This window comes from Cinclus cinclus, chromosome 3 (genome assembly GCF_963662255.1).
Source record: "Cinclus cinclus chromosome 3, bCinCin1.1, whole genome shotgun sequence".
Classification (NCBI taxonomy): domain Eukaryota; kingdom Metazoa; phylum Chordata; class Aves; order Passeriformes; family Cinclidae; genus Cinclus; species Cinclus cinclus.
Window position 1 is genome coordinate 18,784,577 of NC_085048.1, and position 20,817 is coordinate 18,805,393.

A 20,817-nucleotide genomic window follows, 5' to 3' on the forward strand; every position below is an offset into this window, starting at 1 on the left:
CAGATGAGCATTGGTAGACTTTAGGTTCTCTTCTTGAAATTTACACCTTCAAACAAATACTATTAATTAATATTATTTCCTGTATTATTTAATATAGTAAAGAAATTTTTCCATACAAGCAGTTTGCTACTATAGAGGTATTAAATTCAAAGACTCTTCTAAAACAAAAAGTATTTTCAGTGCCAGCTGAAATGGAAAAAGCTGAATTTTTACTTTACTGGAGGCTAAGGATTCCAGCAAAGCACATTTTTATATATTTTAATATCTGCAGCATTTGAAACCATCCCTCTTAGACTTATATAGGTATTTTATTATATAGATATTTCTACAAAAATCTAGATGTAGCTTTGACAGCATCACTTTTATCTTTACTACCATGCTGATATAGACAGATTTGATCAGCTTTGCATCTTACCACATCCTGAATAAACATTCCCTCCTGTTTGTATGTTTTTTTTTGATGTTTGAGTTAGCTTTTATTGCTTTTCTTACAACATTTTCTTGTGGCTCGTTTATAGTACTACACGGCCCTCTTGCTAGAATGCTTACTTAAACTGAAGTTTTAAGGTCTATGGTTAGATCTGAGTGGAAATTCTTGAAAAGAAGGATCTGAATTACTTAATGTAATGTAATGTCATGTCATGTTAGAAGCAATGGGATTTTGTATTGTAAATGTCACAGAACCTCGTATCTTACAAAACATTTAAATGTGCCTATAACTGGACTATTAACAGAAACTACATAGCTCAGAAGATATAAAAAGCATTAAACATAAACTTGGATTGGATGGCATTTTATGTTTGTGGTTTTTGGGAGAATTTTGCTTCAAGTACTGTAACTTTTAATTTTGTCACACAGCAACTGAAAAGGATAACTGAAGTAACATAGACATTTATGCTTCTACATATATTTTTTAACTTATGTGTCAGAAACCTGTGAGCAAGCTCATTCAGGTTTTGTAACTCAGTGAGATTGTGCGTAATTCCTAGATGTTTTTCAAAATGGCTTATTCAATTTCTTAGTTTTCAATTTATTTATGTAATTAAAGCCATTTTGTTAACTTACTGAAACGACAAATGGAAAATATTCTTCAGAAAGAATCTGTTAAGAAATCAGTGAAGGCATTAAAAAAAACAAATACACAATACTTTGGAGTAATTGCAATGGTCAGAATACCAAGAAAACAGAAAATAATACCTAAACCTAACAAGGTTGTTTTGCAATTGGCATCATAGATACATGGTCTCATAGCTACTGGGCCTGAATTACTTTTATTCCTCTCACTATTTCAGTCTTCCTTATTCTAAATAAGCACTTTTTTCTTCAGTGTCTAAACTCATAATGTCCAAGATGATATAGCTATAGTACATTTACTCAAAGCTGCAGTCAATACACTGTATAAAATTATACATTACTACCAGTATCAGCTGTAAGGACTAAACATAGTTACTTGCATTATCCCAAATAACAATTCCATAACAAAAATGAAAGACTACAGAGCATGAACTATGTTCTCCACCTTCTAAAAGACTACCTATCTTTACTTTTCTATCTTAAAAAGCCCACCCCAAACTATAATATGAACCACAAATTCTTTTGGGTGAGAAAAATAATGATACTATTTCTCTGTGAAACTTACATCACATTTCTTGAACAATTCTATCCTCAACAATCCAAAAAAGTTTTTGTTGCCAACTAGCAATTTAGAGTATTCGCAGAAATAGCAATCTTACTACATTTATATTTCCTTCCTTCTTACAGAGAAAAATTACATTAAAGATTTGGTGAGAAGTCTAGAATAATAGAAATAGTAGTGCTATATAGCAAAAGCAATTGAATAAAAAAAGTATTGAATTGCTAAGCAATCAAAAAACCAAATTAGCATGCTGCTTATATAAATATATTGAGATAGACTCCAATCCTATCAACAATGTGAAATACACTAATTCAAGCTGATTTCAGTAGTTAATACAATGTTTAATCTTCCATTGATAACAGGAATGACACCTACTGTTTCTTATCTTTCTTTTAAAATATTTTGAGGAATTTTTTTTTTACTTTTGTTTTGTGGTATTGATAAACACATTTCACATGCCCAATGTGCAGTATTTTCAGCCATTCCTTTATATAGAAGGAAAATATCTATCCACTTCTCTCTTGTTTCTGTTAATGCATATGTTGTTAATAGAATTTAAAATACATTAAAAAAATCTTCTTGAGTCATTAAGTCTGTCTAAAGACTTCTTGTGAAAATACAATAAAAAGTCAAGTGAAATGAAAAGCCAAAGGCAGCTCCTTTCTCTTCACATGAACAGTGAATAAGAATCAAACAGATACATGTGATCTTGGCCATGTCATGACACAAGAGAATGCTGAAATATGTCCTTTTTTGGCAAAGCTACCAGAAAACTCAGCTGAAGTACAGAAGAATTTAAACTGCACAATTTAACCACAAAGAAAAATAATACAGCCCAATCTGGTTAGATTGGACCAGATTTGACCTAAGGCACTCTAAAAGTATACTACAGTCTAACAGAAAACTCTATGTAAAGTGTTTTTAATAAAAAAAAAAAGGAGCAAAATGCTGACATGCCATACTTTGTACTATTTTGTATTTTTTTTTAAATAAAGGCAACAAAAAGGGCCTTTAGTAAAATATCTGACTCTGCCCAACCTTATGAGAGACAATATTCTATTAATATTACATCACCAGAAAAAGAATGCTGAGCATATGAAACAATCTTGAATATCAGGGAGAAGTATAGTGAGTGAGGTCACAGGAATTATCCACACTGGGAGATGGCAGTTTACCACTGCTTATCAGAACAGCAAGAGTAGTTGAATTTACAGGTGCTATACATAGGCTAAACAATACTAGATATTTTTAAAAATAAGACTATACTAAAAAATGTATGGGAAATTGTGCCATGGCCAACTTCAAGAATTACAGAGGTGAAAAAGATGCTTTTACATCAGGGAAATGAAGGATTGAAGAAAGTAGAGTGTGCAATTCTTGTAGGTAGATGGACAATCTTTAATAACCTTTCAAAAACCATAATGCTTTGCATAGTTAAAAAGTTAAGTCAAAAGCCAATGGCCTATAGAATTGTATAGACCTCTCTGAATTTAATTCAGGTAGGAAGTATGGGGAAAAAACCCTTTAATTCAGCCCATCTAGCTGAGGAGATGGCACACAGCTGTGTATTGACACTATAGATGATAGTTCCAATATTTCAACACTGACTTAAAAAGTAATCTGGCTATTCTGATGCCAGAGCACCTTTGCAAGACCAACTGAAGTAACTTCGTGGGCAAAACATAATGAAGTATTGCAACAAAACACAGTTATGAAAAAGAACATGCAAGGAGACAAAAAGTTACAAGTATGACACACTCATGGACTCATGTAGTACAGGAAAAACAGGCATCCTGTCAACCTATGTATGCAAATAGAATATTTACCCAAGTAAATATTCAGAGTATGGTAACATTAGGAAATTGGTCAGAAGGATCTGTGATCCATTCAGGGAAATTAATTTGGGCTCATTCCAACGGCTTTAGATGGATGGCTGCAGTGTAAAAGGGAACAGAGATGCGTAGATATATTTGAAAGTGGGATTTTCATCTAGACTGATCACATGTTTTATTTCATACAAACCAGATATTTGATTTTACAGAGCAATTACAGAAGACAAATGTTGGACACTGCATATATGAACATGGGGAAATGCAAAAAATAGGATACAAATTGGATAATACTAAAAATACACACATGCATTTCACAGTATATGGTAAGAACAGTCTGGTGTCCCTCAGGTAAGAAAACAAAGACCAGTAGTAAGAATATGGGAAATGCTTCATCCACACTTAACCTCAAGTCAGTATCCCTTTAATGCTCATATAGCTGTTTTTCTAGTTTCCCCAAAACAAGCAAGGAGCACTTACTTCAGAAGTAGTGTACCATGGCATGGCAGTTGGCTTTATGGAATTATTTAATCTATCTTCAGTGTATACATCAATAAAAAAAAAAAAAGTAGCTTTTTTGCACTAGTAGAAAACACTAGTAGTGAAGGAGTGGAATATATACTAAATATACATTGGAGTGAGATACATCACAAGAGAATATGTTTCTCCAAGACTAAAACTGAAAGTACTAAGTTCCTTAAATCTTACAAGAAAAATATATCTGTAATGGGTTGATCTTGGGCCAGCAGCCAAGCATTCATTCACTCCCCCAGCCCTGTTCAGAGGCACAGCAGAGAGAATACAAAGAATTAAAAAAACCTCATGAACTGAAATAAAGGTAGTTTAATAAGCAAACAGAGGAGGGGAAAAAAAACCCAACTAATTAAATTACAACAAAACAAGTGATGCAAAGGCAACCACTCACTATCTCTCACAAGCAGAATGATGTCCTGTCAGTCTCTGAGAAATGGCTCACTCTTCCCAAGACCTCTCTGCTCACTTTTTGTTGCTGAGCAAAGATGTTACACAGTATGGAATATCCCTTTGGTCTGTTTGGGACACTGGTCCTGCTTGTGCCTCCTCTCAACTTCTTGCCTACCCTGGCCCTATTTACTGCATAGGAGCAAACCAAGAAAAAGAGAAAGCCTTGATGGTGTGTAAGCCCTGGTCAGCAACAACCAAAACTCAGCACCATATGGACTACTATAAAGAAGATAACCTCCATCACAGACAGACCCAGTATAGTATCTGAAGGCATTTTACTTCAAAGAATTCTCAAGATGGACATGCTACTCTTTTGGGAACTGGAATTCCTTGGGATTTCTCCAACTAATCTGCAAAGTAAACAGCATAGGAGTGAAAGTGCTTCAAACTATCAGGGTGATAACTGAAGTCAGAGGTTTAAATGTTCCATTTATCTTTAGATTCTATTGATGATAAATTGATGCCTAAATGTGAACACTGAGATTTGTTTACCTAATTCACCGAACGTCTAAGCCTTGAATGTTTGGAGGTCTGTGCTATACTGGACAAGGCTGGAAAACATGAACTTGTCAGATGAAGTAGGGAGGAAGAAAGTGGTGGATAAAGGGATGAGACACTAGGAGAATTAAGAGTTCAAACAAAGTCTCTGGAAGAAGCTAAAACTTTTCTGGACAATGTAACATTATTCACCAGTGTTGCTTTAACACAAAGTCTGGGAGAGGAGCTGCCAACTTCCTTAAAGATTAATTGCTGTAAGTTAAAGCAGTTTATGTGTCCTACTAGAAAAATAATGCTTTTCAGGTAATTTTTAGGAAACAGATAAAAATTCTGGCATACATCAAGAAAGGTATTCTCATGAATTTCTGGTACCTCTTCATATCATGTGAACTGATATTGATTATTTTATAGAGATTCCCAATATATCATTATTATGTATTAGAGGAAAATAGATATAGAGCAACTCCTGTTCTGATATATATGGAGAACTGTGGACTGCTTTGCCTACAACTACTGGTTGGTTTGGGGTAATTGTATCACAGAATGGTTTGCAGAAAAAACCCATGTATACTGCAAAGTGTTATACTTTCTCAAGCATATTATTTATGGAAGCTTTAATAAACTTCACTTCTGCTTTCGTATTTCCTGAAGCCCAGTAAAATAGCCTCTGACATCCTATTCCACAGTTGCTTTATGGACCATTAGTTATGTCTCTGAGATGCAAAAAAATTCTATGATCAAAAATACAATATTTTGTACCATGTACTTTGCCAAAATCTCATCAATATGAGTTTCTATATAACAGTGATGCAAGTATATCTATACGACATGATAGCATGGGCATGATGATTATACAGTGTGTTATCATTTATAATGAAAAAGGAAAGTTAATTGACAATATTAGTACTGGGGAATTTAGAAGTATCATATTAGCAATGAAGAAGGAAATGTAGTAGCTTCAAAATCAATCCACGTAACACCAGGATTAACCTTTGTACTAACTGCTGATGCTAACTGAATTCCCAAGACACAACAGATTATGGAAGAATATTTGTAGGAGTTTTATCTTATCTTTGGCAATCAACATGCATACCATTAATCTTAGGAAAAGATGAACTGCATGTTTTTTAATAAGAATAATTTAATATTTCCACTCAATGCATATAAAGCCAGCAATCCACAGCCAAACACTATGTACAGCTAACTAACCCAATGCCTCCCCTTTTAGATTACAAACCTTAATTTATCTGTTCCAGTTTTGTACCTCGAGATTCGAGCCATCGACAGAGGAACTGACAGGGTGTCTAGCCAGCGCTTCTCGTATTTTGGTTCATTAGCTATGGGTGAAGAAGGTGAGGATGGAGCCTGTGCAGAATAAATGAGAAACAGTACGACAGCTTATAAGACAAGATAGTGAAAAACCCATGAATATGCATCTCTGGCTCTGTTTGTCTCAGAAGTGAAGAATCATCACAATAAAAGTATTCAAGAAACTCAGGATGGGGCAGAGAACTGAAAACCCATATGATATCCATCTTGATATTTTGCTCTTGATGCAGCTTCAGTATTACTTTAATATTAAGTATATCTTAATTTTTGTTAATATTAATAACTGATATTAGAAAGTTTTCAGTCATAAATGCCATGATTCTTTTCTAAATGCAACATAATAAACATTTTTAGTTTAAATTAATTTGTTCTGTACAACTCTTCTGCATTCTTCCATCATCAGACAAAAGGGACAGAAATCCAAATTAAATACTACACTAGAAAATTTATTTCTTCATTGTGACTTTTAGCTATTATGTAATTTAACAGTAGATTTAAAAATTCTGATTCCTGTGTTATCATACTATAGATGGATGACTTTGAAATCTTTCTTCAAATGCCTCTACTAGAAAGGCAAGAGTTGAGCATATCACACTTTTATAAAGATAGCAGTAAAATTTACACAAAGGTGGCTGAGAAAGATTCACAGACATACATATGTAGATCAAAGTTAGGCATTTGTCCTGTTTCTGAGACAAAGTTTTTTATCCCACACTGCACAGAGAACTTTCCAGTAGAGAACAGAGTTGAAAGTTAGTTATTTTTATATGAGCTGAAAATAAGCACTGAGTAGTATTTATGAAAGCAAAGAAATCACAGAATGACCCAAATTCAGTTCTGTTCTGCCCAGGTGTTCAAATGCTATAAAACTCACTCAAAATAAAAAGCATTCTGGGAATTTTCTATTTCTTTTTCTGGCTCGTAAGGAATTAAGATTATTTTTTCTCTCTAAAGCTCCTTCTTTCAGTCAACAAGGACTGATCTTTCTATTTACTTCTTTAAATAAATCAAAATGTGCGTTTCACATTCTAATATGATGACTGAGACTTAATGATTGAAGTACAATCTCCTAGTGAAAGAAAAATCTGTAGTGAAATTGCTGGAGATGGTAACACTAAGGAATGCTTTAGACAGCAATCTTTTTGGGGAGAGTTTCATTTAGAATGAAATTCATTTAGACCTATCCCTTAAACCATACAGTTTTTATTTGATTGAGATCTCATCGTGTTTTTGCAGTATGAGTATTTCATAATCAAGTCCACAGACTAATATCGCTTAATTAACTAACTAATCTAAAATTAGACACAAAAGGCTAAGGTGTCATTAAAATCTATAATAAATTTATTAGTACAACAGTGAAGAATGTGACCCGTATTACAGAATTCTACACAAACTAAAATCATTGACAGAAGCCCCATTCAATCTGAAGTTGAAAAGGGTTAACATAATTAAAATTTTCTGTCTGGAAACCAAAATATCTAGGAATAAAACAGATAGAAGCTTATTGCAGTCAAATACAAATACTTGATTATGATCACTGAGTTTCAACCCAAGAATGAGAAAATAAAGGAACATAAAAATTCCTGCAACAGCATCATCTATTGTTCCCACCCTCTAAACTCTCAAGATGCAGAAAACATCTAGACAATTTAAACATAAAAATCTATCTTTTTCTTTTGAACCATTAGTTGTACTTCTTTTATCAGGTTATTCAACAACCTGATAAATATCCCGTGATATTCTAGGTAATCTAAGAAAAATTGGAAGAAAAAAATAAAAGAGTAGGTCACATAGGCAGTTTAATGTTTCCATCTGAATCCCTTACACTTCAATCAAATGCTTCAGTGGCACGTCAGCATAAAGAAAAAGTATCTCAACTTTTCTAAGTAAGTAAATAATTAGAATTTTAGAAAGTGTCCATCACAGCTATTCATTAGGTTAATGAATTGAAGGGAGGAAAATGGCCAACATCACTTACTCAAAAATCTACTAACCCCAAAGCTATGAAACTGCAGCAGAGAAATATTCATGCCAAAATGCTAAACTGTTAAAACTGCTGAAGCAAATGGGTTTTCTCCAGTCAATTTCAAAGATTTTATATTTGAAAAATACACTAGAAGGAGTAATTTATTTGTTTTCCCCACAGTTCCAAATGGCAGAATATACCTTCAGAAACCCTACAGCATGATCTGAACATTAATGGCCAAGAACAACAAAAGGACATAAGTTTGATACTAGTCAAACTAGTCTAAGTTTCAAATATGTATTTCTTATGAAGTCATATTCTACTAAGCAGTTTATGATAGAGATAAAGTTGGAATTACCCTTCTTCTTAAGGACAAAATAGGGCATACATATGTCTGTAAGATTGTTGCATAGAAACAAAATGCTGTAATACAACCAGCAGCTTATTTTGTTCTATTTAACCTATAATCTGTTAACAATTCATATTGAGATTCCTTGATGTATCCTCTTCAAATCACATGGATAAAAATAAGAAACTGAGGAGGAAGCAAATCCAGTTTTTGCAACAAAGGATGCGCCTCACATATGCCTTTTAGAGTTGTCCAAAACTGTTAGTTAATAGGAGAGAAGTAATTGCTAAGGCATACTTGGGTTTCAAAAAACAATTTATCTCTCACAAAAGGTTCGTAATGAATTTGCTGTGAAATATGATGAAATCAGCAAAATAATAATTATCTAAACTGTAGCAAGGAAAACATAGCAGAGGGGTACTTTCAGTGGACTCCCGCAGTTACAAAGGTTGTTCAGAATATTGATTAATGATTTGGACAAGATGGTGAATACCAAACTGACCAAGTTTCCTATGAATAACAAGCAGTAAAGAACAATGAAAAAAAACCATAAAAAAATAACAAGACAAAGAGCTGTGGAAGAAGCTCATTATACTGAAGATGAGATAAAATAACTGCTCAAATTATAGCAAATAAATGTATAGCAGTGCACATGAAGAAAGACAATATTAACTTTCTCCATACTGTAATGGGATTTGAACAGGTGATTATCACTCAAAATATGGATCTTGAAATTTAAATGTTGAAGACAAATGTTTTTGAAAAGTTAGGATAACAAAAATTTATTGGTCTGGTAAAGAAACTGTTGAGGGAATTGTATGACTGAGGTATGCAAAAGAATAAATAACAGAGAAAGGGGTTAAGAAACAGTGGTTCACTTGCCATTTCCACATAAGAAGCAAGGGTATTGATTAGAAGTAAGACTGTATGATAAAAACAAAGAATGAATGTGTTAGCCTATATAACAAATTGGTTCAGGAAGCACCTATGTCAGAAGTCACTGGAGGTGCAGGAAATATTTCCTAGAAATAATTGCACATATTTCCTCTGCTCTTGCATTCTCTTGAGGCCATCTGCTGAGAACAAGCTTTTTGGCTGGATGGTTCTTTTTTTTTCTGACCCAGTGTTGTGAGCTGGCTGACCTTCAAGGCATCTCTCCACTAAAGAGCTGCTGCTGCTCATCTTCAAAACTCTTCACATCATTCCTCCAAAACACTAGAATTGAGATCATCTCTGTAATCACAGCTTTTATGATCTCGATCATTTTATACCTTCAGTTTTCTGCTGAGGTCACCAACAATGTTGACAATTAATGCCAATTTGCTTGTAACACCTGCCGAATAAGAAATGGATTGAACACAAAAATCTCATTTTTGACAGAACAGTGAACAAGAATCAAGCTTTAATGACACATAAATACTACCTACCTGGGACAGCTGTGTACTGTTGACCTGGAGGAGGGTCTGACTCTGTATCCCATTAGCAATCACTGACCTATAAATGACACTGTAGGCAAGTGCTTCAGTGCTGTCTTAAACAACTATATAACAACTCTTTATGGTGCAACCAAAAAGTCTTCCAAGAAATCGAATAAGTCCAGAAAATCCTCCACTAACAGGGAGATGTAATCAGATGTGTCTCTATAATTGAGTTTCCACTAAGAACATAGGAAGGAAGGGAAAAGATCCCAGCTGGCTGGAACTGTCAATTTTTTAATCTTTTTGTGATATATAATTTACAGAGTTTGGGAAACTCAGTTATTTAACCTTACTTTCTTTTAAACTGTCATTGATTTTAAATTTCTGCAAGAAAAATATCATGTCATCAGAAGAAAGTCTTTCTGAACCCTCTCTAGTAATTTAATTTCCAGTTGCTGTTAGGGTCCTACTTTGAAAGCAGCCACAGTGTTATTTTAAATTGATACAGCTTTTTCATTAAACGTGGGCTTCAGGAAGGATGAAGCTGGGTTAATTCACTTGGAATCAGAAACACACAGGGTCACATTACTCAACATGATTAAGCTTGGTTTTAAATGTATTTTTAATCTCATATTACAGTGTCTGCTTTGCAGAAAGGTAAATGATGCCCCATTTTTGGAATTATCCAAGGCCAGGCTGGAAGGGGCTTTGACCAGCAATCATCCTGAGTGGCACCATGTGGCACATGCAGGACAGCCAGCTGATCAGGTGCAGCCAGCATGGGGTTCGGAAAGGCAAGTCCTGCTTGACCAGCCTGGTCTTTTATTACAAGACCTAGTGAATGAGGGAAAGGCTGTGCATGTTATCTACCTGGACCTCAATAAAACTTTTGTTACTGCCTCCCACAGCATTCTCTAGGAAAAGCTGGCAGCTCACGGCTTGGACAGGTTCACCCATCTCTGGGTAAAAGAGAGTGCTGGTGGATGGAGCTACACCCACGTGGGAGCCGAGCACAAGCCGTGATCCCCAGGGCTCAGTATTTGTGCCAGCCCTGTTTAACATCTTTATTGGTGATCTGGAGGAGGGGATCAAGTGCACCTTCAGTCAGTTTGCAGAGGACACCAAGGACTCTAGCGGGGTGGGAGTGTTGATCTACTGAAGGGTAGAAGGCTCTGCAGAGGGATCTGGACAGACTCTATCCATTGTATGGAGTTCAACAAGGCCAAGTGCAGGTCCTCCACGTGGGTCACGATGATTCCCTGCAGTGCCACAGGCTGGGGGTGGAGTCACTGCAAGGGTGGAAAAGGACCAGGGTGTGCTGGTTGACAGCTGGACATGAGCCAGGGTGTGCCCAGACAGCTAAGAAGGCCAATGGCTGGAGAAAAGGCAGCTCTGGGGGTCCTTATCACTCTCAACAACTACCTGAAAGGAGATTGTAGCCAGGTAGGTGTTGGTCTCTTCTGTCAAATAACAAGTACAGAACAAGAGGAAATGGGCTCAGTTGCACCAGGAGAGGTTTAGGTTGCATATTAGGGAAAACTTTTTCACAGAAGGGGTTGTTAAGTGTTGGAACTTCCTAGGTAAATGGTTGAGTCATTGTCCTTGGACATATTTAAAAGATATGTAAACAGGACACCTAGAGACATGATTTGGTGTTGGACTTGGCCATTCTTGGTTAAGCTCGGGTTGGTTTTGATGATCTTAGTGATCTTTTCTAACCTAAATGTGTCTATGATCATACCATTTTATGAAATAAGAGTCAAGTATGATATCCATTAGGAAAAAAATAACCTTTTACTGATATTTTGGAATTTATCCATTTTCTGCTTTAGAGGATTTAATATTTCAAAGTGTATCATTAAAGCCTTGATCTTCTTCTGTAAACATATTTCTACAAAGCTCATGCAAGAGGTATGACTAATCTTGATTACTGTCTTTGTTGACACTGGCTCAAAAAGAGATGGTAATGATGCTGCTGCTATTTATTTCTCAAAGTAATTTTTGCTGTTTCCACTTTAGTGAGCATTACTGAGAATTTCTGAAAAGAATATAAAATATCTCTCTGTAAAATATGTATATGAAAATGGCAGCAATATTAATATCTTTGATATTTATATATTGATATATTTTCCTTTTAAAAACAGCTTTATGGCTTAAAGTATGGAAACATAAAACCATAGCGTATCTCAAGTTGAAAGGGATCCATCATGATCACTGAGGCCAAATCCCTGCTCCTCACAGGACTACCTAAAACTAAACCATATGACTAAAAGAGTGTCTTCCAAAATGCCTTAAACTCTGAAATGCTAAAATAGCTCGGCATAGCTTCATTGCCTTAAACTATAACTGAAAACGCTGTCAATTAGGTTTCAGTGGATTTAATTATAATCTGTTAGATTAGAAAATACTAGCTTTTATGTATCTTTTTGATGCCAACTGGAATGTCTTTTGTCAAAGCTCCATTACTAAAAATGTTTCAGCATATTAAAAAAAAACAAAACAAACAAACAAAAAGCTGCAATATAATATGCTTTTAAAATAGGCAGATTTTTCTTACATTTATTCTGAAAAAAGAGAATTAGAGTTGCATAATTTCTTTCAACAACACCCAGCAACATTTAACTCAGAGTGAATTAGATGTGCTCTCTCTACAGTTTTTAGTCCAGTCTGTGATTGAAATGTATGTGTATATACATACATTGATAGGTTGATTTTCAGTACATCAATAAATCAATGTGACCTGTGTATGGCTGAGCATTTGCTAATACTTATTACAGGGACAAACAGAAAGCAGGGGCTTTATGTTGATAGGAAAAGAAAACATGACTGCTCCATTTAGCAGTAAAAGAATCTCACATTAGCTTACTTTAATCATTGAACAACACAAATACCAAATGTTTAGCCAGGAGTAGAGACATTAATGAAACTCTTGTGATGCCCAACCAACAAAACAAATTATGGTGCTATCTACTGTAAATAGGAGTCAGAGCTTTCAACTTGTCTCAGAATTCAGAAGGGTTTAATTACAATATCAAACTACCTGTGCCTTCCTTTGATGCAGCATGGATTCGGGAGAGGGTCTGTATTTATTTATTTTTAATGGAATTCTTAGATGCAGGTGCAAAATTCTGTGACAGTTTTAAAAAGACAGTAATTATCTGGTAAAGTATGCATCACCGAATCATTTATTAGATAAAGGCTTCTACAGAGGAAACATGCTTTTCCAGGTGAAGTAACAACTTGGAGTTGGAATATGATGTCTTCAAAATTCACTGAAAGCAGCATCTTTTAATCACACAGCTCTATCTACAATATTTTAATTGACAGATGTTTAATTAAATGGGAGGAAGGTGAAAAGCCATGTGAAAACCGCCTCCTTTCCTATAACAGAAAAGAAACACTTTTAATTCTAATGCTGCATCTTTTGAATCATTACAACATGCTTTTGAAATATAATGATTGCTCTGTAAGACATTTAATTCTTTCACCTATATATGATGTTTACATAGAGCCTGTGCAGCAGCATATGTTAGGGACTTACCCTACCTTACTGCAATAGCTAGGCATTTAAATCAATTGGATTACTATTGTACCAGTGAGGAACAAATTAAAATCCTTTCAATGATATCAGTTTCTCTAGAGGTGATTTACTATGGAAATGTTAATGAATATTTCATTACATCTGTGGTGGCCACTGTTAATACATTATTATGTTTTTAACGAACCAGTTGCATACAAGACTGAGTAAGATATTTTTAGAGAATACATATGGACTATTTGTTGGAATCTTTCACCTTTTTCTTTAATTTGTTTTTCTTGAGCTATTATGTAATTGGTTTCTGAGTAATCTCAACAACCTTGCCTGGAACACCTTTCCAGATATATTCTTCCTTTGGGGGTAGGGGACAGGGGCCAGAGAGTTACATTAAAAGTCAGTACAAAAAGTAGAAAGTAATTATGACTCCTCAAAAACTACAATAGTAGTCAGAAATCAAAACCCAATATTAAATGTGTATAAGGAAGAAAAAAAAAGATACAACATTGAGATTGTTATAGTTTTACACTATATATGCAAGTTTACCCAAAGTTCAGGTGTTAGTCACAGCCTTTGGCAGCCTTTTATATCCTCAAATGGGTCATGGTGTCCTTGTTTAGAAAAATTAGCTCAAGGTTAGGAAAACTCTTTGAACTTCACAGAGTCTGCACACACCTCAGGATAAATCTGAGCCTTGACTCTTGCATGTCTCTCTGAGATTAGTGTCAATTTGTTGCTGGAGTTTGTGGAAAGACACTGGATGCAATTTGCCTTGTTACCACAATTTTGCTATCAGTTTTCTCTATAAGTCACATATACATGTACCTGAACTGCCAGGGTTCATCTGTGCTATCACCAAATTTAGAAACATTTTTCTTTTTGCTGTTGCTATTGCAAACTCAGAATGAGCAAATTCATAAGAACTGTATAAAACAACGTATTTACATGCAAGGGCTGTGTATGGGGAAAATATGCATAATTAAGGACTAAAACCAGATACCTAACAAACTGGGAAATTTCTGTGCAGAAGAAATGATCAGCCTGATCAATCAAATGTTAAATACCAGAAGAAATAACTCTGCTGAAAGGATTAGCGGTGACAGTGGGCATTAATAAAAGTAAAAGACTTTTAAAGATACCTTTCATTTGTTTCATCAATGTCATAGTGAAAGCCTCAATCAACTCTAATCACAATTAGAAAAACACAGCACCTCTGTACAGCTAAATCTAAACAAACTCCCATAGACAAAGATGCAATTTTCTACTGGCCCCATCAAGAGTTGAGCATTTGTATGTTTTTCTTTTTTAAAAACTTGATGATGAAATAGGCAATGTCTTTTTTTAAAACTGTTTTAGCATATGAAACAAAGGCATAAAGGAAAAAACACTTTTAAAAAAATTTTAAAAAGTGTAATTTATCTTCATCTAACCAACTAAAGTTATCAACACTATCAAAATTAAACTAAGAGATCTTAAATTACACAAACACACAGAAAACAACACTTTACTTGGTCTCACTTCACTTGTTAGAGCATCACTTTTTAACAATAGCAGGATGCTGGATTCTCAAACAAATGCAAACTTAGTGTATTCTGCCCTTGCATTGTAACTGTTGTATTATCCCATGGTGCCTTAAACAGTAATTTGTTTTATTTTTTTTTTTGTTTTATTTTTTTTTCCACCACTAATTTCTCCAGGGAGCTGGCCTGGATGTCTAGGATATTTGGACACCTAGTAGGATATCCCTACAGCACTTTCTTCATTGTTTTAGAGTTAGAAATCTCCAGGTAAACAACCTGTGCTCACTAGCCTTGAGACCGCCTCCTTTGTATTTTCATGTTCCCCTCTGGAAGTTTACATTGTGCTCAATAAACCACTTACAAAACAAAGATGAATGTAACTGCCACTGTCAATACCTGGAGCATTTGTGACAGTGCCCAAGCACAAAATAATTAGGTGTGAAGAGAGCACTTCAGCTCATTTCTCTGGGTTTCAGAGAACTCTGTTCAAGTGCTGTACTGCAACTGCCCTGATATTATGAAAGATGTATATAAATCCTGAAGATGGTATCACATCACACACAACAGATATTTCACAGCAGGGGTGACAGAGATAGATCTAACAGAGGCAAGACAGCACCAGAACTGTGGTATAACACCAGAAAGTGGTATAATCACATTAGGCAGAAAGAGCTTGCTGCTGAGATGGCTAAATAACTTGAGCCTCTATGATACAAGGCAGCTGTAGCACCTCGGTATTAGTTTTTCAGAAGACATCCAAAATGACAGCTTGGTAAAACTGGTGTAACAATAATTCCTTAACTCTCATTCCTGTCTTTCCCATTACATAGTATGCTTTTTTGGAGTAGGATTTCCACCTATAAATACAGGTACATTGTCTGTTACGGCATGGACCTGAGTGTGGTTAGGAAGGTACATAAAACTGCAACACAAATTTGCAAGGGTGCAGTGTTCAAAGTGAGTCAGATCTCCTCTATCAGGGTGATGTAAAAGCAGGATTCAAATATCATTAGCCTTATTAGGCAATAGCATTACAAGAAATGTCAGTTCTGCTTTTATTTACCATAAAACTCAAAATATTTAATTGAATAAAATAGAAGTGCTCACTAGATGGTAGTTGAAACACATTTATAACCACTTTTCAAGATATGATCACAGCTCATATGATCACTGTTTAATTCGAGAAAAGTTTGACCATACAGTGTATCATCTTAACATCCAGTTGTTCGTGCTCAAAATATTTAGACCCTTGCTTTTGAATTTCACAATTAGATTTTAGCAATTTTTCATTTTGTTTTCTGTGAAGGGAGATCATGACTTTTACCATCTATGTTGCAGATTGCCATGTTTATTCCACTTCTAGGTCATAGGGTCTGTTGTATACATAGCTCTCCATATGAGTTTATGCCAGGCTTCAGAAAAATTAAGTGTTGTATAAAATCAACTTAGTACCTTCCTATTGCACCTTTTTTAATTTCTGCTTTTCTGCTTGTATTTCAAGCCTGTACCCAGTCTTTTGTGTGCTATCTTGGCAACTAGCTCTAAGTTACCCTGTTACAACTCTATAAAACTCCAGCCACCTACTTATATATTTATAATATGAGAAGTTCAAAGTGTGCAATTCACACAGTAGTCAAAATGACTATTAAAAATTATCACAACACACTCATTCTAGCCTTGAGTAGGCATTAATTTACTAAACTGTGCTAATGCTATCACTCGATATAGCCCTTTTCTTATAATGTAAACTTCTTGCAGAAAAGACTTTCTATACCTGCAGAGAACCTGGTAGACAGACATTGCAGAATGGTGGACCCTGACGTCTGGATTCTTTAGTAGACAACAGCATAAGGCAGTTAAAGGTAATAATCATCTGGATAACTGCAAACAAATAAACATGAAATCTTTTGTATCTATGATCATTTTGGACACCAAACACTAAGGTACAGGTACCATCACAGAAATTTATTTATTTATTTACACATTCATTTATTGTACATAATGCCTTTATATTATCATATATTTATATATTTTTGCAGATGAAAACTTTAAGGAGTTAAGCTTTAAGAAGTAGTATAGAGAGACAGTGCTCAAAGAAGTACAAGGCTTGAGACAAGTACAGTAAGCATCAGACAATTATATCACTGTCTGAGAAGAAAAGGAAAAACAGAGGAGAAGCCTTCTGTCCATTCAGTGGGTATTCTTTCTGTATAATTTAATATCCAACTGAAAGACTAGAGCTGAGATTTGTTAGGTGTCAAACAGCTTTGAGCATGAAGGTCCACATCCTTATACAGTTAGTATTTACATCTTCAATCTTCATTACTAAAAGGACAGCACTCTTGCTTACTAAGGCATCCTATCTTCTTTGGTGACTACCATTTTCCTGGAGAAAGAAACTTTCCTTTCCCCACAATGCTGGAATTAAATTAATCACAGTTGTTCACTGCAGAAGAAAAAACTGAATATCCTCTGGGTTAAAGGATACTTTTTTTTCCTCATTTATTTCTTTCTCTTTTTCTCCCTATCTTTCCTATTAAAAAAGTTTGCTTCAAGAATTCAACTTTACATTATTTTCTTAATTCCACCTGCATTTCAGCATCTCCTGCTGGATTAAATTCAACAGTATAATGCTACAATTCAACAAAGCATGACGAAAGTTCACATGAATTCATGTCTAATAATGATTAAATCTGTGTTCACTCTTTCAAATTTCTCAGCTGTCTCAGAGTAAAAACCTGGGAGTTCAGGGCCATGTGTTGAGGACTTTGTATGAACAGTATTTTACAGTATAGGCACTTAAAAATCAATCAGAGCAAACAACAAGAAGAATAAAACTAGGGTAGTCTTACTCCAGCAGTTCGAAGCTCTAAATAGGAAAAGAACTTGCAGAGCTTACACCCACCATGCTTTTATTATTCATTAGCATACCGTGTTAGTTGAGTTTCCATTTAAATGTAAGCCACTGTCAAAGAGAGGTGATGAAGTTCCACTGCTGTGATCACTGGGTGGTCCAGGGGAACCTGGAAATCAGATCAAAAAAAATAACTGCTGATGTTAAAAATATATTTATATATCAGACAATATCTATTGCAGATACAAAACACAAGAAGAAATTTTAATATAATTTACCAAACCAAGACAGAAGTACTACTTGTATTTTAGAAAGACAGACAATTAAATATCCATATGCTATACTTAGTGTCTAGAAAGAAAAAAGGTATCTACATGTCATCTGAGAGGGACAGTGCTCATGGGATCCATTTGTATGGATAATGTTTACAGGATTAAGCCTTTTTACACCAAGAATGAGATATTTAAAGTAACAAATTCAATTACACAAAATGTATTTAATAAATTAAAGACAAATTTTCTATCATGTCTTGGAAGTCTCTCCTTAGAGTACAACCATGAACTGTTCATATAAACAAAGATAACAGGAAACTCTCAGGCAAGTGCTAACTGGACACATACATACACTTTATTGTTGGATATATATTTTCCTTAAAATGTAAATTATTTTTAAGAAATATGTTTATTCTCAAATTCAGAAATTGAACGCAAGCAATCATCCTGAACTGTTGGTACTATTTCAATATGCTAACAGTATACCATTGTATTCTTCAAAATATCTCTCCTTTTAGCAGTAATGTACCATGATCCTACTTTAGTAATTAAAAGTGACTCCAGGAAAGCTTGATACCTTTGTTAACATATAATAATGGAAAGATCACAAAAGCGCATCTTGTGAATTTCTGCTTAAATTAAAGACATTAACAAATATCACCTAAAATATGCAATTACTGTCAGCACTTGGTCATATCAATAATGCACATAAAATCAGTTGCACAGCACTACATTCATCATCACTTAAAACTCATTTATCCATCTGAAGAATTTACCCGAAATTGCCTGTAAATCATCTCACATTAATAAGTCTGTCAAGTCTAACATCACAGAAGTCAAAAAGCCATTCTTAGTCATATATTTTTGTATGCATTTTTTGCATATATCTGGAAGATTTAGAAAAATTGAACTTAATTCAAGAAAACCCATTTTCTCCATTACAGACATGTCAGCTCAATGCTGAGGTCTCAGAATTATAGCCTGGATTCTGGAGTTTCAGCATGTTTTTGTTTGGAGTCCTTTCTGTACAGAGCTAAGTCATGTCAGCAGAAGGAGATATGCTTTGTTCCTATGGGTCTAAACCAAGCACTGACTCGAGTAACTACAATGCTTTGTAGCTCCTATATATATGCAGAAACTACAAAAATTTTGTAGCCATACACAATGATAGTGACTTGATGGAACAGAAGAAAGCTTCTAATTATTTTTAATTTAAAAACAAAACAAAAACTTGGCATTAAATTCTCTGCTGAAGAGTCTGCCTGCTGGGAAATCTGACTGTCTCCAGCAATAGACAACTATCACAAGTCCATGAATCAATCAGACTCCGAAAGCAGAATATCCCACCTATTCAGCAATTCAAACATATCAAAAGACATGAGCTCAGGTATTTATAAATCTTCAAATCCAGGTTTTACCATAACACAAAATACTACATTAGAATAACTGAGTATTTTTAAGTAGAGAAAACTTGCATCCATCTCATGAGAAAGGTAGGAATAAAAGGTTAAGAAAGAAGTTTCCCTCCTCTCACAGTCCCAGCAGATTTACTTTTCAGCAGCTTTCTTTCATTTTCTGTGTATTCCTAGATACACATGTGTCAGGCCATGCTACCTCCATCACTAGACTGCAAACAAGTTCACAAGTCTTTTAGTCTCTTCCCTGCTGTTCCTGCCTCACTTACTCATGGACTTCATGACCTCATTCAGCATTTTAGAAGTTCCCACTGCAAATGCTCAGCTACTTTCATGGAAGGTGCAGTGCTCTCATCTCTCCAAGAAACTCTGTTTGCCTGCCCTCATGGCAGCCCAAGAGCAATCAGGACTTTTCCTCCCCATTAGAACAAAACACAGTATGATCATACTATCTTCTACTGCAGCCCTTTCCTAAGTAGATGAGGCTCCAAACCAAGTGTATTGTACCATTCCAAACTCTGGAACATTACTTCAAGACAGACTATCACAATGTTTGTATTAAACAGAACATCTGCTACAGGTAGGTCCCCACTCTGTGGCCATAATCACATAAATCACAGAATATTCCAAGTTAGAAGGGACCTGCAGGGATCTGAGTCCAACTGTCAGGTGAATGGCCCGTACAGGGAACAAACTCACAGCCTTGGTGTTACTAGCACCACGCTCTGAGCAGCTGAGCCACAGCATCCTGCTGGGTACTGATGCCATGAAAAGAGGCATTTGCTGTGTTGGAGAAGTTTCCAGCAATCGTTGCTGCCTCGATGTGTGATCCCACCCAAATCACAGACAATTGGCCTAAGAGAAATACAGACCCACCCCATGACAGGCATCACCTGTTACATATTCTTATTCTCAGCTTTGGAATTCTTGTTCTTTCGGGAAGGTTGGGTTAGCAAGGATCCTGTGGGAGAGGAAAAGATCTCTGCCTGATTTTTGCCTGAGCAATAGCTGAGTATGTTCAGAGGAAAAAAAAAAAAACAAAAAATGTGCCACAACATACCCTGTGAAATAAGAAGGGGTCAAAGAGACATAGGGATGGCAAGGATATGAGTTTGCAAGTCACAGTGGAGACTGAGATGCCCCTGGGGGTAGCACAAAAATAAACAGGCAGGATTCCAAGGTGAGAGGGAAAAAACTTTGTAAGGATCACAG

General features: G+C 35.3%; 1 protein-coding gene across 1 annotated transcript in view; it reads right to left on the reverse strand.

Annotated features, from left to right (window-relative positions):
* The window catches only part of SNTG2 (syntrophin gamma 2), a 208,223-nt gene that overhangs the window by 59,288 nt on the left and 128,118 nt on the right, over positions 1-20,817 (reverse strand). Inside the window, exons 8-9 of the mRNA XM_062489722.1 lie at positions 17,996-18,087; positions 6,185-6,312 (exon numbers count right to left, since the gene is read on the reverse strand). Of these exons, the coding sequence (XP_062345706.1) occupies positions 6,185-6,312; positions 17,996-18,087 (220 nt within the window). The remainder of the gene's footprint in view (positions 1-6,184; positions 6,313-17,995; positions 18,088-20,817) is intronic.